The 13,413-nt window shown below is 40.2% G+C and overlaps 1 protein-coding gene across 4 annotated transcripts in view; it reads right to left on the bottom strand.

Moving 5' to 3' along the window:
• RTN3 (reticulon 3) overlaps positions 1-13,413 on the bottom strand; it is a 43,214-nt gene that overhangs the window by 12,528 nt on the left and 17,273 nt on the right. The window contains exon 1 of one of the 4 annotated variants that reach the window (XM_081099179.1): positions 8,610-12,030. The exons of the other annotated variants lie outside the window; for them this stretch is intronic. Within the exon in view, the coding sequence (XP_080955305.1) occupies positions 8,610-10,773 (2,164 nt within the window). The 5' untranslated portion in view covers positions 10,774-12,030. Of the gene's footprint in view, positions 1-8,609; positions 12,031-13,413 lie in introns of those variants that run through there. 4 annotated transcript variants of the gene reach the window in all.

The raw sequence follows: 13,413 nt of genomic DNA, 5'->3' as shown, positions 1-13,413 counted from the left end.
CACGTATCTAGGTTGCTGGTTTGATCCTGGTCGGGGCACATACAGGAGGCAAGCAATCAATGTTTCTCTCTCACATGGATTTCTCTCTCTCTCTCTCTCTCTCTCTCTCTCTCTCTCTCTCTCTCTCTCTCTCCCTCCCTCCCTCCCTCCCTCCCTCCCTCTAAAAATTAACTAAAAAAAAAAAAAAAAAAAAGCAGCATATCGTCAGGTGAGGAAAAAATAAATAAAAGAAAAAGCAAGATTGGTTTAACATTCATAAATCATTCAATATAATTCATCCTGTCAACAAACTGAAAAAGATATGATCATCTTAAAAGATACAGAAAAGGCATTTAACAAGAATGCAATATCCCTTCAGATAAAATCTCTCAGCAAACTAGGTGAGAGAAGGAAATGTCTACAACTTGATAAAGGGAACCTAGAGCTAATATACTTAATAAAAGAAGCCAGGGTGTTCTCTCCTAGAACCTCCATGACACACTGCACTAGAGGGTCCAGTCAGTACAGTCAGTCAGTAAAAACAAAAGGCACCCACACTGGAAAGGAAGCAGTAAGACTGTCATCAGCCACAGACAGCATGATGCCTGTGCAGAAAATCTGACGGAAGCTACATGAAAGCACAGAATGAATTCAGCAAGGCTGCAGAATGTCAGGTCAATATACAAATCAATTACATTTCTACATATTGACATTAACCACTCAGAAATTGAGTTAAATACCATTTAAAATAGCATGAAAATATGAAAACACTTAGACATAGATTCTAGCTAGAGCTATATAACACCTGTACACTTAAATCTATAAAACATGCTGAGAAACTAATGAAGTCCTAAATTAATAGAATGCTATACTGTTTTCATGAGTTAAAAAAACTAAAAATTGCTAACATGTTAACTGTCCCCAAATTTATCTATAATTTGATGTAATTCTAACATAATTTTCTTTTTGGAAAAATGGACAAAGTGATTCTAAAATTCCTATGGAAATGCAAAAGACCTGTTGTGTCTCAATATGTTTCAAGTCTTGTGCTGTACTAATTATGCCTTTTATTCTCTTAGAATCCATTTCAATACATAACACAGCTTCTTTTTATAACTTTATGTGAGCATAACCAATCACTTCTCAGTCATTTTCTTTTGCTAATGGCAGACGAAGCATCAGAGAATGTCTGTGTTCACCAGAGCGTTTCTATTGCTGGTGGAATTATGAGTGGTTCCTTTCTTTTATTTTTCAAATCTTCTATATGTGACCTTATTACTTTTATTTTTAAAACTTTAAAGGGGGGGGAGGGGAGCAGATCCTGATATATGGTGAAAGGAGATTTGACTTTTGGGTGTGGGCACATGATGCAATATACAGATCTTATAACAGAGAAACTCACACCTGATACCTATATGTTCATATTGACCAATGTCACACCAATAATTTAATAAAAAATAAATTAAAACTTTAAAGGGTGCCTATCTCTTACCCTTAATAAAAGATGCCCGCTGCAGTACCCTTCTTACACCAAAAGAGGGCACTAACACACCCAATGGTAATCTCAAGGTTAAGGAAAAAGATACTGGCTGGCTCCTGCCATTTTAGAGAAAATGGCAGTGAACCTTGTTGCTTCTCTATCCGTTGATCTTTATTACTGAATTTTGGGGAAGCCCTTGATTTGACTACAACTTCAGTCATTCCCAAAGGTCAATTGTCTTTTTAAAAATGTTTTTACTGATTTCAGAGAGAGGAAGGCAGGAGAGGGGCAGAAACATCAACGATGAGAATCTTCAATCGCAGCCTCCTGAAGCCCCTACCGAAACCCAGGCATGTGCCCTGACGGGGAACGGGGACATCCTTGTTCATAAGTCCATGCTCAGCCACTGAGTCACGCAGGCAGGGCTGAAGGTTTATGTCTTGATGTGAGCATTCCAAGTACTCCAATTTTGTGCTTTTCAAGATGGCTTTGTACTTGCTAGGTTCTGTGCATTTCTAGTAGACATTTTAGAATGAGCCTGTTGATTTCTAAAGAAAAATTCTCCATGACTTTGAATTGCCTTGAATCCATAGATGAATTTGGGCAGGACTAGACGTTAACAATTTCGAAGCTTCCAATCCATGAACACAGCATAGCTCTCCTCTTAGACAGTTCTTTAGCTTCTCTTTACAGTTTTGTAGTTTTCAGTAAAGAGGTCTTGCGCATTTTTTTTTTGTTGTTAAATTTATTCCTATTTTATGCCTTTGATGCCATTGTAAATTAAACTTAAAAAATATTCACTTTGGATTATTTTCTGCTAGTGTATATTCTATATAAGAAGAGAAACATGTAAATTGACCATCCCTCCGCTATGCTCACCAGCCAATCAGGAGTATGCAAATCAACCCAACAAAGGTGGCGGGTTAATTTGCATACACAGGCACTGAGCGGCCTGGGTCTCAGGAACATCCTCGGGACCCAGGCCGCCCCTAGCTTGTAGGCCCGCGCGTAGGCCCTGAGTGGCCAGGGTCCCAGAATGCCCCCGGCCACTCCGGGCGCAGGCAGATGTTCCCGCCCCGTGGCCACTTGTGCATGCACCAGCGCCAAGTGGCGGCCCGGGTCCACACCCCCCAGCCCGGTGCCCACAACGTGCGGGGCTGGCTGCCGGCCTTGGGGGCGTGCGGAGACCCAGTGGCCACCGCATGCACGGCCCAGGGTCTCCGCATGTCCCTAAGCCCGGTGCCCACAACACATGGGGCTGGCTGCTGGCCTTGGGGGTGTGCCCCCCCTGCGTCGAGGACACGCCCCTAGCCAGTGGACACAACACAGGGGGTTCTCTGCGCATGAGCTGCAGAGGAAACACCTTTAAAAATATATATATATTTTTTTTTTTTTTACAGAGAAGAGGGGAGAGGGATAGACAGTTGGAAACATCGATGAGAGAGAAACATCGATCAGCTGCCTCCTGCACACTCCCCACTGGGGATGTGCCCCCAACCAAGGTACATCCTTGGTTGTACCTTGACAGGAATCAAACCTGGGACCCTTCAGTCTGCAGGCCAACGCCCTATTCACTGAGCCAAACCAGTTCGAGCATAAACACCTTTTCTGACCACTCACTGGCTAAGCTCCCTGTACGCCACCACTTGCGGTGTTCTTGGTAACTTGGGTTATAAAAATCCAAGAAGGTGATGTAGGGTTTTTCCACTACACTCCTGGAGGAACAAATGAAGGTCCGCTGCTGGAGGGGCTAAGAAATGTCATATCCTGCCCTATCCGGTTTGGCTCAGTGAATAGAGCCTCGGCATGCTGACCGCAGGGTCCGGGTTCGATTATGATCAAGGGCAGGTACCTAGTTTGCAGGGTCCTCCCTGGCTGGGGCCCAGGTCAGGGCTCATGCAGGAGGCAACCAATCAAAGTGTCCCTCTCACATTGATGTTTCTCTCTGTCTCTCCCTCTCTCTTCCACACTCTCTAAAAATCAATGGAAACATATCCTCAGGTGAGGATAAAAAAAAAGAAAGAAAGGTCATATCCTATGGAAGACACATCTTGAAAATGCCTAAAGTTGTCATTTTTTCATGGTGACGGGACTGGAGTTTGTGTTGATGAAAACACCTTGGCGGCTGTGGTGGCTGGCAGTGGCTGCAGCAGTGGGGTGATGGGGCTGGCACCTTCCCCTGATCAGCTTGGTCGCCTCCGCAGAGGGAAGCCAGACTGCGGCTTAGGCCCACTCCCTAAGCCGTCAGTAGGACATCCCCTGAGGGCTCCCAGTCTGTGAGAGGGGGCAGGCTGGGCTGAGGGGAACCCCACCCCTCCAGTACACAAATTTCATGCACCAGGCCCCTAGTCCTCTATAATAAAAGTGTAGTATGCAAATTGTCTCCTCGACCAGGAGTTCGACCAGGGGGTGGGGCCGGCCAGGGGAAGGGAGGGAGGCCCCGGCTGGCAGCTGGCAGCTGCTAGGGACCCTACCAGTGCACAAATTTTGTGCACTGGGCCTCTAGTAATAAATAAAACATTTGAGTTTTGTGTATTAACCTAATATCCTGTATAACCTTGCTAAATTCACTTATTACTCCTAGTCGCTTTGTAGATTCCTTAGCATTTTCTATGTAAACAATTATGTCATCTGTAAATTAATCCAGTTTAACAATTTCTTTTCCAGACTTCCTTTTATTTCTATATCTTGTTGTAATTCAACGGGTAGGGCTTCCAGTGTGATGCTGAATACAAATGGCCAGAGTGAGCACCCTTGCCTTACCCAATTTTAGGATGAAATGCTCAATATTTTGGCGTTAAATACAACATCAATTGTACTTTTCAATAGATGCCACTTAGCCCTAGCCAGTTTGGCTCTGTGGTTAGAACGTTGGCTCGTGGACTCAAGGGTCTCAGATTCAATTCTGGTCAAGGGCACATACCTTGGTTGCAGGCTCTATCTCCGTGTGGGAGACAACCAATTGATGTCTCTCTCACACCTCTCCCTCTCCCTCTCCCTCTGAAAATCACTGGGGGAAAATATGCTTTGGTAAGGATTAACAAAACAAAAAAACAGATGCAATTTATTAGACTGGGATTACCTTCTATTCCTAGTTTGCTGAAAAACAAAACAAAAAACCAAACCACAAAAACAAAAAACCACACACAAAAAAACACCCCAAAACCAAACCCAAACAAGCAAACCCAAACCTTTTTTTAAATCAGATAAGGATGTTTTTCATATGCCTTTTCTGTATTAATTGAAATAATCACATAGTTTTTATTCTTGTTATGTTAATGTGGTAAATTATGTTTATTAAATTTCCAATCTTAAAACAAGCTGTATTCCTGGAACAAACCCTGCTTAGCCATGATGCATTAGCCTTTTGGTATATTGTTGGATTTGATTTGCTAATAATGTCTTAAGAATTTTTCATCTTATGTTCACGAGAAACATTAGTCTATAAACTTTTTTGTAATATCTTTGTCCAGTTTTGGTGTTACTATATACTAGTCTGAGTTGGAAAGTGCTCTTTTTCCTTAAATGCCTGGAAGAATCTAGTAAAACCTGAGCCTGGACATTTTTTTGGGTAAGATTTTTCGAAAACAAACTTAATAGAAATTGTGTTAGCTTTGGTAAGCTTATAATTTTCAAGGAATTCATCCACATAATTTAAATCGATGGATTCGTTGGCATAAAGTTCATAATATTCTATTATCCTTTTAATAGGATCTTAAGTGATAATCCCTTTATCATGCTTGATATTGGTAATCTGTTTTCTCTTTTTTTTCTTGATTAATCAAGAAATCAACTTTGTTGATCTTTTTCCAAAAACCAGATTTTGGCATCCTTAATTTTGTTTTTTATTCCATTGATTTCTGCCCTTACCTTTATAACTTCCTTCCTTCTACTTACTTTGGGCTTACTTAGTTCTCTTTCTAGCTTCTTTTTAAAAGAATGTAGTTTTATTAATTTCAGAGAGGAAGGGAGAGGAGAAGGAAAGAGAGAAACATCAATGATGAGAGAGAATCATTGTTTGGCTGCCTCCTGCACACCCCACAATGGGGATCAAGCTGGCAACCTGGGCATGTGCCTTCATCAGGAATCGAACCGTGATCTCATAGTTCATAGGTTGACACTCAGCCACTGAGCCTCGCCGGCCAGGCATTTTTCTAGCTTCTTAAGTGGAAACATTAGACACTGGATTTAGATATTTTTCTTTTCTAATCTAAGTATTAGAGCTATAAGTTTCCCTTTCAGCACTGTGTTCCACAAGTTTGATACACTGTATTGTATTTTCATTGTCATTCAGTTTAAAATATTTAAAAATTTTCCTTGTGATTTCATTAAGCCATAGATTATGTAAAAGTGTCTTTGCTTAATTTCCAAATATTTGGGAATTTTCCTAGGTATCTTATTTTCCTGTTTTAAAATTTAATTTCATTATATTCTTAGAGCATTATTTGATATTATCTTAATCCTTTAAATTTACCGAGTTGTTTTATGGCCTAGCATACTGTCTATATTGGTGAATGTATACCTTGTACCCCTGGAAAAGAACTAGAGACTGATACATCTTACTGAAGAACCTTATATTTGAAGAGATTTATTCATAAAGTAAGACAATTTTAAAAGGTTTTCAATTCCGAAACCCACAAAGGAAGATCTGTCATGTTCTTGGTCTAATTATACTGGTCTTCCTTAATTATCATCTAAAAATATCTACTAATCATAGAATTGTCAGTGACAAATATCCTAAATTTCCATAGCCGTTTTCATCTCTCACACTGGATTAAATAACTCAGTTGGGAATTACTTAGTTGCGAACAACTTTAAATACTACAACACCATAAAGTAAAGCAAAATAATTACCACCATATTAACAAGGAAGATGCTGAACCAGTTAGGCCGGTTGTCTAAGGTCACACTAAAGCAGGAACTTGCCAGAATTAGACACTGGAGTTCTTATAGTCTAATTATCATATGGCTCATCACTCAAAAGACCTACTGTAAGAATTATAACAACTCATGTAGAAACCTAAGTTATACCAGAGTCAGAGAATCATATTACTAAAATGATATTAAAGATCATCTACTTCAATATCCTCACTTTACAGATTGTTCAATGTCACACTTCTAAACACAGTAAATGGGAGAATTTGGCACTCCTAAATCCAAGTTCAATAATCTTCAATTACTCGAGAAGAACAGGTATCCTTCACTGCCATTTCAAATTCTTGAGTTTATATAAAAAAAGCCTCGATGTTTTTACTGATAACTATGAACAATGCATTCACTTAATTAACAATTAATTAAATAATTATCTGACCAGGCCCTACACTTGGTGCTAAATGAATATTTATTATGTCATAGGCACTGTTACTTGCATTTTCACATTTATTCTTCAAAATAGTATTATAAATTACTATCTCTATTTTAAGGAATAAAATTTATTTATTTTTTAAAAATATGTTATTATTTTTTTTAGAGAGAGAGGGAGGGAGAAGGATAGAGATAGAAACATCGATGACAGAGAAACATCAATTGGCTGCCGTCTGCACACCCCCTACTGGGGTAGAACCAGTAACCTCTTGGTTCCTGGGTCAACACTCAATGGCTTAGCCACACCAACCGGGCAAGGATTAAAATTTAGGAAGATCAAGTTATCTGCGCTTGGTCTTCAGTGAAGAAATGCCTTCATACAAGGTAAATGGTGCCTTCTGCCACAGCAGCCATAGCTCTGTGGTACCCGATGGCCATGGGCCCCAACAAGGGCCACAAAGTGAGCAAGAATACCAGGAAGCTGAGGCACAGCCAGGAACATGGGCACCTCACCAAGCACACCGAAGTAGTGCAAGTTGGTGAGGGACAAGGTCTGAGAATTGTGAGATTTGCTCCTCATGAAGGGCAGCCCAGTAGGAGGAGCTGAGCAGTGTTCTGGCTGTAAGAAGGGGAAACTAGTTGCCAAGGTCTGAGCCCCCTCCCGACTCTGCATAAAAAAACCTTACAGAAAAAAAGGTAAGTGGTATAATCGCGCATAAGTTTATACTAACAAAAATCTCACTTTTGTTTTAGATAACTCTCTATGATTTCATTTGAAAAAAAGGGATTGTCAAAAGTCTGAAAAACCACAGATCCCCACATAGCACCTAACACTGACCACAAAGGAAGTACAGAACTTGGTATCAGGTTAGAGGTTGATGGTCCCTTTTGGAGGGCTTTAAATATCCTTTTTTTCTTACACTTTCCAAGACTCTAGAAAAGACAGCATTTTAACTGAAGGTCAGTTGCTAGGAAAGTAATCATTTAAATAAACAGAGTATTAGGGGAGGGCTTCTAGTACCATATATAATGAGTGCGGCCTGAACAATATTAAGTAAGGTCCAAAGTAGGATACATAAGTTGTCTTAAGTATTACTCACAAAATAGTACTATAATACAGGTTACCTACTTTCAGAGCATAAAATCTCTATGGTATAAGATCAAATTAATTAAAAGTTTCATTTACTGTCTATCCCAGCAGGAATTCCTTTATCTTTGATTGTCAAATAGACTGCACAAGGCCCATAGCAGAAAACTCAAGTGCTAAATAGTGTTATTATTATGAAGATTTAAAATAAGCTTTGTAAATAAGAGCCTAAAGATATTTTTAAAAATATATATATATATATTTTTAATATATTTCTATTTATTTCAGAGAGGAGGGGGGAGGGAGAGAGAGAGAGAGACTTCGGTGATGAGAATCATTGATCGGCTGCCTCCTGCACACCCCACACTGGGGATCGAGCCCGCAACCTGGGCAAGTGCCCTAACCGGGACTTGAACCCTGAACTCCCGGTTCATAGGTTGACCCTCAACCACCCAGCCATGCCTGTCTGGCAAGAGATTCTTAAAAGCAGTGTTCACCCTAGGGAGAACCTAAGACTGGAATAAAAAAATATTTTTTTAGAATATTAACTTTAACAATTGGTCTGCTTTGGGAAATATTTGTATAAGCAAACCAAGCAAACATTAAAAAAACAACAACCCTTCCTCTCCCAAGTTAACAGTGTGTTTTTATCCTAGCCATAATCTGGTGATATAAATCAGAGACTAAGAAAAATGGCACTCTGATAAAGTAATCATAGCAGAATTAACCGCATGCAGTATTTCAAATGAAAACGGTTACCTGAGAAGTGTGTCAGAAGTCTTGCTAGGACATGCTTGTTTACCAGTTCAGTCTTGTTAAGGCTGGAAATAAAATCTATGCTAGTAGTTTCTTTGATAACAGTGGGCTTTTCAGAAATCCCAAGGTCAGATCCAGTTTTGACATCGGCGTGTTCTAGGACATCATGCGATCTCTGTGGCTGAGAATATTCGGGAGCAAATGTGAAAGTCTGCTTGAGTACTTCTTCAGAAGGAGACTCTATTTTATCTGTTAACTTCTCACCCTGCCTTTCACTCAGTTCTTTAAGGGCTCTGATTGTGAGCTGTTCCTGTTCCCAGTCGAGAGATGCTACTGAAGTACTGTGCGTGGGGAAAACATCCAAAAGCTCACTTCCACTTGTTTGTTTGTTTTGTTGAGAGTATTTGCTTTTTGGGTCTTTAATTTCAGAACCACCTGACTCACTTTCATGCAAGACTTCTACAGGAAGAGTTGTTCTGAAATCCATAGTCTTCTCTGATGTTGCTTCAAATACATTTCCTTTATCTTTATCTACTATTCCTTCCTCCCTGGTTTCTGTAAAGGCTGCTATCAGGTCCTCTGGGGAAGAATCATCTGTATCTGTAATATTTTTTTCATGTAATGACTCCAAATAGGCAGAGGCTGTCACATTTAGTGAGAATTCAGTCTCATTAAAATGATTTGAAGATGCTGCTGAAGGAAGTTTTGGGTCCTCAGTTATAACAACCTTTTCAGCAGGAGCAGTTTCACTCATTCTGTCTGACTGCTGCACATCTCCTGACATGACAATCATATCATGTACTTGGGAACATGCCACCATACTGGCTGGACTCCTTTTAAGAATATCAGGCTGACCTTTTGGCTCAGAGTCATTGACAGACCCTTCAAAGGTTTCAGATGTTTTGGTTTCCCTATTATAATTGAGAATTTCTTTGACTTCTCTTTCATCTGCTTTTACAATAGCACTTGAAGTGGAGACAGGTTTTTCAGTCTGAATTTTGCTACTTTCAAATGAAACATCGGCTGTGATGTCTTCTATTACTGTGTCATCAGACTCACCAGAACTATCAGCCTCTGTCCCTTCTCCCAACACAGAGCTCTGCCAGTTCATTTCGCCTTTCAGGTGGCCATCAGGTAAAAGCACTTTCGCTGTGGCCCCTCCAGAACCCAGAGGGACACATTTCTCAAAAGGAGACACAGGTAACGCTGAAAGCGTGTCATCTTGCTTCTGCACATTGCCTCGCACACCTTTACTACTGATGTCTGCCCTGGAATTGAGACAGCCGGGCACAGGTTTTCTAATGACAGCATTTTCTTGTGAGAGAGAGGATTCTGCCCCGTCACCTGTTGATTTACTGATGGGAGTGCTCCCATTAATAGAACACACAGAAGTTTTCTGATGCGTGTTAGTGTTAAGATTTATAACTGGAATTTTTGAATTATATTCACTCATGTCAAGTCCTGTAGTTTTGGTGATGTAGTCAGATTTATCGCTCTGCTGTTTCACTTGGGGAACCAAATCCCAAGTCAGTATCTCATTAGTGAAGTTATGCATATCACTCACACATCGAGACACCTCTTCCAATGCTGCAGTTGTGTGTGAAAACTGTCTAGTGAGCAATGCAGAGGTTGGGTAACACCCTGCCTCTCTATTTCTTAGTGGAAATACTTTGTCATTAGACTCTGAAATGTCTGCAGATGATTCTCTATCAGTGTGCATTGCCCAACTACCAAAATCATTTGCGCTCTCCTTATATGCATCTTTAAATTCTTTGTCAAATGTTGCTTTGTCAATAATTACTTCAAATGGTGATTCAGGGGAATCCTTTTCTATAACACCACCTCCTGCAACTTTGCACGGGGACAAGGAGTTCGTACAAATGCCTTCTGCCTTAGACTGCTCAGTGGGTGGTTTCTGGGCAGTTAGCAAAATGAACTTGTCATCAGCATCCAAGGCAGTTTTGTTGTCCCTACTTGGTATCTCATTTACGTTCTTGGACTCTTGATTTTTATTTATTTGCTCTTCCATCTGAACAACTTTCTCCGAGAGAAAAGCAGGACGATCTGGGAAACTGGCTGGGATGGAAGGATGGTTACAGTGACCTCCTTCTGCAACAGAAACTGGGGAGTTGGCTCCGTCTTTACTGGTCCCCTGAGGCTTTTCCATCGTTTTCACATCTAGAAGAGCCAAGCAGTCCTTTCCTTTTCCTTCTTTGGCTAAAACAGGCTGGCTGCCTAACTCTTTGCTTTGCTCTCCATGGAGTATTGTACGGTCAGTGTTATGTATTTCAGAAGATGCAAAAAAGGAGGAAGTCCTAATTTCTGAAGGTGGCTCATCAGAGCAGAGACCCTCTATGATTGAAATTTGAAAGAAAAGAATTGTTTACCAAGTACAATTACACATTAGCTAGTCAGGCCAAGCAGCATGCGTTTTATTTTTTAAAGTACATATATACACACAGGATGTATATATACACACACAAATATTTAACAAAAACTATGCCAACAGTTATCCCATAAGACATGCATACAATTGCCAATGGTGAAACAGAAAAGCCACATCATGCTACAAATTGCAAATGACAAAAAAAGTTCATGACAAATACTTTTCAGTATGCTTTTTCTATTGTAAAGGGGAAGCATAAAGAAGAGATGAGACTGGGACACCTGGGAAAGTTTCCCTCCTTTGTTTTGGTAGAGCTATTTAACAGAAATAACGCCATCCATACAAAACAACTTGATGTTATGAAGTACTGATAAACTCTCATCTGTAAACTGAACAATTCAGAAGACACTGCTTCTATAAATCCACTGCTACAGTCTTAGAATCTGAGAAGAACAAACAGTGACCAGAGTTCTTTTTGATACAGTGAATTCCCCTCTGAGCCTAAAAATCAGACTAGAATTATTCTGTTCTATCCATTGGGAAGACTGGTCCCAGGTACAGATGGCCTCAACATTTTAAGCTAAAGGTACTGAAAAAGCTTGCCTGCTCCAAAATCCTAGCACCGATTTGCCAATTCAACCAAAACTGAACTATGCAAATTGATTTAAGAGATAACTCCAGAAATCCTTTTAAAACAGAAAATATCATTCTAAAAAGTATACATTAAGGCTTACCAGTTATTAACACCACTGTAGCCACTGATTTAGCACACTGCTTTCCAACTGCCCAAGCTAGCAAGTTTTTACTGGGGAAAAAAGATTAAAAACAACTGTTCCAAGGGCAGACATTGTCTTGGTGCATTCTTCCACATTGTTGGATCTTTAGAGTTGGAACAAAATAGGTCTTAAATCATTCCATATGAATGAATCAAAGGTTCAGGTTGAACAGGTGAGACTTAAGCAGACCCAAGGTAGCAAAGCCTTGAGTGTGAATAATTGGGAAGATGTGAAAGAGAAAAACCTTTGGGATTACTTATTCAGCTTATGTTCTTTTTCATGTGAGAAGCTAAATAATCAGACAAAAGAAAAATTATTTTTTAAAAAATATATTTTATTGATTTTTTACAGAGAGAAGGGAGAGAGATAGAGAGTTAGAAACATCGATGAGAGAGAAACATCGATCAGCTGCCTCCTGCACATCCCCCACCGGGGAAGTGCCCGCAACCCAGGTACGTGCCCTTGACCGGAACCGAACCCGGGACCCCTCAGTCCGCAGGCCGACGCTCTATCCACTGAGCCAAACCGGTTTCGGCAAGACAAAAGAAAAATTATTAAAAAAAGAAAAAAGAAGCCGAAACCGGTTTGGCTCAGTGGATAGAGCGTCAGCCTGTGGACTGAAAGGTCCCGGGTTCGATTCCGGTCAGGGGCATGTACCTGGGTTGCGGGCACATTCCCGGTAGGAGATGTGCAGGAGGCGGCTGATCGATGTTTCTCTCTCATCGATGTTTCTAACTCTCTATCTCTCTTCCTTCTTCTCTGTAAAAGATCAATAAAATATATTTTTAAAAAAAAAAAGAAAAAGAAAAAAGAAAAATTATTACTTTATTCAAAACTAGAGGACCGATGCACTAAATTCATGTGAGGGGCTTGGCCCTCGCGGCCCGGCTGCCTTGGCCCTTGTGCCTCAGCTGCCTCGCGGTCCTGCCCACTGGTCATTCTGCAGTCAGGTCTAACTAGCATATTAGCTCTTTATTATGTAGGATAATTTTATAACTCAAAAATAAATAAGAATATCTTACTGCAATGAATAAATTCCACTATTATAAAAGTGTTCCTAAATGCCAGATAACGTTCCTTTATTTCAAGACATCACTGAAATTTGATGTAATAGAAATCGGGCCTTTAGAATAGTATGACTATAATCTGGGTACAAGCATACTATTCTAGGACTCAGTGGCTCAGTGGTTGAATGTTGACCTATCAACCAGGAAGTTACAGTTCAATTCCCGGTCAGGGCTCATGCACAGGTTGTGGATTTGATCCCCGGTATGGGACATGTAGGATTCTCTCTCATCATTGATGTTTCTAACTCTCTCTCTCTCACTCCAGAAAAAAAACGTACATATATATGTATATACACATATGTACATATATATACATATATATAAAGTCTTTTAAAGAAAAGTGTGATGATACAGAAAATATTTGAAATAAGCTGCAATTCAAATTTAGTGTTTTTTTAAATATATTTTTTATTGATTTTTTTACAGAGAGGAAGAGAGAGGGACAGAGACTTAGAAACATGGATGAGAGAGAAACATAAGCCTCCTCCTGCACACCTCCTACTGGGGATGTGCCCGCAACCAAGGTACATGCCCTTGACTGGAATTGAAACTGGGACCTTTCAGTCAGCAGGCCGACG

This window comes from Myotis nattereri (assembly GCF_964212035.1).
Source record: "Myotis nattereri genome assembly, chromosome: 9".
Taxonomy (NCBI): Eukaryota; Metazoa; Chordata; class Mammalia; order Chiroptera; family Vespertilionidae; genus Myotis; species Myotis nattereri.
This window is presented reverse-complemented; position numbering and strand designations above follow the sequence as displayed.